Source organism: Barbatula barbatula, assembly GCF_947034865.1.
Source record: "Barbatula barbatula genome assembly, chromosome: 2".
NCBI classification, from domain to species: Eukaryota; Metazoa; Chordata; class Actinopteri; order Cypriniformes; family Nemacheilidae; genus Barbatula; species Barbatula barbatula.
The window spans coordinates 5,665,326-5,669,918 of NC_136767.1; the positions used below are offsets into that span (position 1 = coordinate 5,665,326).

Here is a 4,593-nt window from a genome sequence, read left to right on the forward strand (position 1 = left end):
GCACAAACACATGGACTCCCCACCATGCCACAGCTGACGCGAAGTGTGGGTTATTATAATACAATGTCTTTGAAAACCTTATTAAATGATGTATTCATCAAAGTTAACCCAGCTTAAGGGTGCATGATGCTTAATAATAAATTAATCTTACAAGTGAGTAGTTATCAGTAACTGTGAACAGAAAATCAAGCTACAACAGTAAAACAGCAACTGCAAGCAATAAGCCATAAACGTGGTCTAAATGTTCTCACATTTAACACATCTAGCAGGGTGGTTGAATGTCAGAACAATCAAGGTAAATAATCAGAAGACGTAGTCACGTAGAGCTTCTTTTCCTTATTTTTGTATATTTTAAAGTTATTTTAATTTATAAATACATAGGGAGGCAGGCTACAGCACTGACGAAACCAAGTTTGAACGAATGGGTTTATGATAAGAACATAATTCTAAACGATTACTTGTGTACTTTCATTCGTTATGTCTGTAACTGGAGAATAAATATTCTTTATCGAAATGTCAAAAGCATGGCTATTAATAACAAGTAACATCTTTTAAAAAGCTGCAAGCAACATGGGGCTTTCCTACGCATTTCGTGTTCAAAGGAGACACTGGGTGACAGATATGGATGCGTGTTACCATGGAAGTATGGACACAGCAACAAAGGCATCGATCTGAAACTTATTAGGACTCTAGCATGAAAGTTAGCCAAAGACATAAATACTACACGTCTGATGAACATTATTGTTTTTACGAGCAGAACATTGCATGTGTAAGAACTATTAAATGTAATGTATGTCATGATAGCGTATTTTTATAACTATAATGACTCGTAAAGAAGAGATCACAGAGAGGATGTGTTTACTGGGATGTTTGATCTACTGTCCATTTTAGAACAAAAAAGAACTAACGTGGTAAAAAAAAGAATTCCTAAGCAATCCATGCTTAAGGCGCAAAAAACTAACAAAACTGGAATACGCAACCGTGTAGCCAATTACTGCTGTCTGACTGTATTCAATAGGCTGCATCATCCCTGCAAGCTGCAGCCGTTCTCAGCCTCTTGCAAGATCAGATCTCTTATTGATTTTCTCTGTTTTGCCGAAACGAAAAAAAAAGCAGAAGAGGCGCTGCAGAGATGACAAACCTGTTTGCGCTAAAATGTGTTTGTATGCTTTTTTAATGCTCGTGTTATTTTCCTTCCTCCACAATTCATTTGTTTTATAAACAGAAAATCAAAAGCATTTTGCAGAGTAAACAACTAAGTGGAATCTCACAGATTTACAGTAGATTCACGTAAAACTATTGTGTGACGGCATGGGGTCTATGATCTATGCATTGTGGAATAAATAAAACTTTGATAGCTAAAAGACCTGGAACATTAAAACTATTTTTAGCATACCAAATACAACTATTAAAACCATGTCTCATGTTAGGGTGAATCTAGAAAGCAAGTAGAAGGCAGAGAATTAAACTGTTTCCAAATGTAAAATCTGGCCAATGATCTTTGACAGCTTTCCTCTTTTCACAAGAAATGTACAATAGTTGGAGAAGAATAGCTGGTGAAAGCTACGCAAAAAACATTATTCTCCAAGTTATTCAATTATTAAGTTATTGCATCGTTTTTTTCTTGCAATACCATTTGGTCTATCTTATCATCTGAACAGGACAAACAATCTTGAAATCTGGGTTTAATACATCAAAAACGTTGAGTAGAACATTATGCAATCATCATTCTGTGGCCATCTATGTGTTGTTGTTTGTGGTATGAAATATAAAATATTTCTCTATTCAATTAAAATGAACTACTGAATTGTGTTTTGTGAATCATGCCCTGTAAACCAAAAGATCTACATTAAAACATTAGAGACGTGTAAATCCACTGATAGTGGATTATGGACACAAAAGATCTGAGTGATGTATTATTTCGGTCCTCCAACTATAATTGTTTTTGACAGCTCAAGAGGTTACAAGAATGTCAAGAGCTGTATCAAAGACTTTTTAAAATAACATTGCATTCATGGTTCTTTGCAGCACCTTAAGTTCAACAAAGAACCCTCTTTATGTCAAGAACCATAGTGTTATACCGTTATGCATACGATTCTTTGAACATAAACGCTGCTTACTGGCTTTCTAAAAAAGCAATTCCAAAGGAATCTGTTGCATTGAATGTTCGTCTACTTTTCTCACAACTTGAACTTTAAACACCTTTAAAGCATTACAAAAACGTTTTCATTTGATAGCGTGTTAGACAAAAGAATGGTTCAGATGATTGTCAAGGTCTGTATTTACAGGGAACAGGTTAAATGCTTTGCTTTGGAATGGTGCTGTAAATAACTCTCAGGGGGACCAGAGGGCCAAAAATATAGCTCAGAGTAACACAGGTGGTGTCCCCCCTTTGGTGTCACCGAAGGTTTATTCTTTATAACTTTTATAGGCAATGATATCAATATCACTGCACCCAGCACAATGTCATTTGAGATGTATTAGGACTGGGCGCATCAGCAAAGACATGTGGTTGCCATGGAAGGATGCTTTATGCAGGAACAAGAAATAACAACACATATAAAGGGAAATTGTACCAGGGGCCAGATGATACCATGATTAAAAAACATTATAATAAACCGTAATAATTCGACCCCTTTCTAGGACAAAAAAAAACTTTTGTATTAGATTATTACGTTTATTATGATGTATACTCTTTTATGGTTAATTAATAAAACAATTTATAGAGTAGCCTATAATATTAGCCTATCAATTCACTTTATTTGAATGATTTAATTTGTCTACTGTAACAACATTTTAAAGTCGAGCTGTTGAACTAAACTTACTTCTCCCGTTGTCCTTAATAAACGTGATGATTTCTTTATAATTGAAAGTTTGGGGATCTTCGTAAGGATAAGCATCCACCGTGATGTTCACGTACTTCAGAGTGACGTAAATGCCCTCGATGAGGAAGTAATGCGGCCGATCGTCTTGTTTGAGGTCGTGAAAAATCACCAGCGCGTGATTGGTCCAGTTAAAATGCGCGTGAAGGTAACTGATAAAGTCTCCCAGTTTGGTCGTGGTCGGACCCGTCCTGACGATAGTTTTAAACTCCTCCGCTGTATCGAAACCATACGCGAGTCCTCCAGCAGTTATCAGCGGGAGTTTCCAGTGGGATGCGAACCGTCCGACCGACGCGACGCAATACGCGCACCCCGGTCCGACGAACGCATCGGGTTTATTGTAAAGTTTTGTATCTACGGCGATAATCTGAGCCACGTATTCTGAACAAGAACCGGACGGATCCTCTGTGCTGAAGTTGAGGAGGTTAATGGTGTGTCCTTTTAAAAGTCTGCTGGTCTGAATTTTCTCTTGCGCCATGCGAATAGCGGGGAGAACGCGCGGCAGTGCCCACGGATACTTTAAATTGTCTGGCAGCATCACGGCCACTGTAATATTTTCTTTATCACTTCTGCATCCCGGTACGAGTACGAAGATAAACAACACAACGATAGCACGTCCCATCCTAACCATTGATCCCATTTTAAGTAAACAACCAATCCAAGTGGACGCGCACCAGGTAAGATGTTATTCTTCTCAAATCAAACTCATGTGTTTTTGTCAGTAAGACAAATCCTCTGCGAAGTGGAAAGAACGATCCATTCGTAACGCCTTTCTTCCCAGAAGCCCTGCAAAGTCTTCTGATGGGGTCTCCTTGTGCTTTATTAATGGAATTATTGACTCTCCAGTGAGGGAGTCCAGTCTATGTGATAACATCCATCCAGATGACTCCAACTCAACGGAGTGCAGCCCTCAGTACGGCCCCCTACACGTCATGACAGCTACTAACCCATAGACTAGTTAACGGCTCCCTCTGTCTGTCAGGTCAATTATTTCTTCACGTTGTTTATATTTACTGCAGGAAATGTTTTGGGGTTTTATTAATAAGTGAATTTTAATTTAAGTGAACCCCATTTGGGACAAATTGCATATTCTCAGAACTTGTTTCCGTTGGTACATTTTCTAGTGAGTATGTAGCTTTGGGAATAATACTGACAAATCTGCTAACTAAATGAACACAGAGAATGTTTCCCATTAGACACATAAACAACAGCGCTGTGGTGGCATTGTTGAATATACTAAATGCACCTTTCCAACATAAAAGCACCTTTAAAGGTGATTTCCCAGAGCTATTTCCAGTTGTCTCCTTTGCATCTTTGTATATCTCCTGTGTTAAACCGCAATGTTGCCTTTTTACAAATCCTGGCTCATGATCATCATAAACACTGTCCTGATCTGAAGTTTCACTGTTTCAAGCTGTCAAAAGAAAACATTGTAGTTAGAACACTAAAGCATGATTTCTTCTGTAATATCTCGGGGGGGAAATGCAGACCTGCATGAACAAATTCTAAAATCATCTGAATCAGCAATATTTACATTTGTACCTTAACATTCGACTATGATAAGAGTATCAGTTGCTAAAAGGACCATTAAAACACTTCCAATTTACACTTTGTAATGAAAATATGAATAGTGGGTTAACTTGAAAAGTATGCTGAACCCATCTTTTCCGTGTGAAGACAACTAAGGCGTAGGAGCATAAAATTGCGATAT

At 37.8% G+C, this 4,593-nt stretch overlaps 1 protein-coding gene across 1 annotated transcript in view; it reads right to left on the reverse strand.

The window, feature by feature from the left end:
• npr2 (natriuretic peptide receptor 2) overlaps positions 1 to 3,799 on the reverse strand; it is a 39,611-nt gene extending 35,812 nt beyond the window's left edge. The window contains 1 exon segment of the mRNA XM_079472839.1: positions 2,826 to 3,799. Within this exon segment, the coding sequence (XP_079328965.1) occupies positions 2,826 to 3,522 (697 nt within the window). The 5' untranslated portion in view covers positions 3,523 to 3,799.
• Between the last annotated feature and the right edge of the window lie 794 nt (positions 3,800 to 4,593).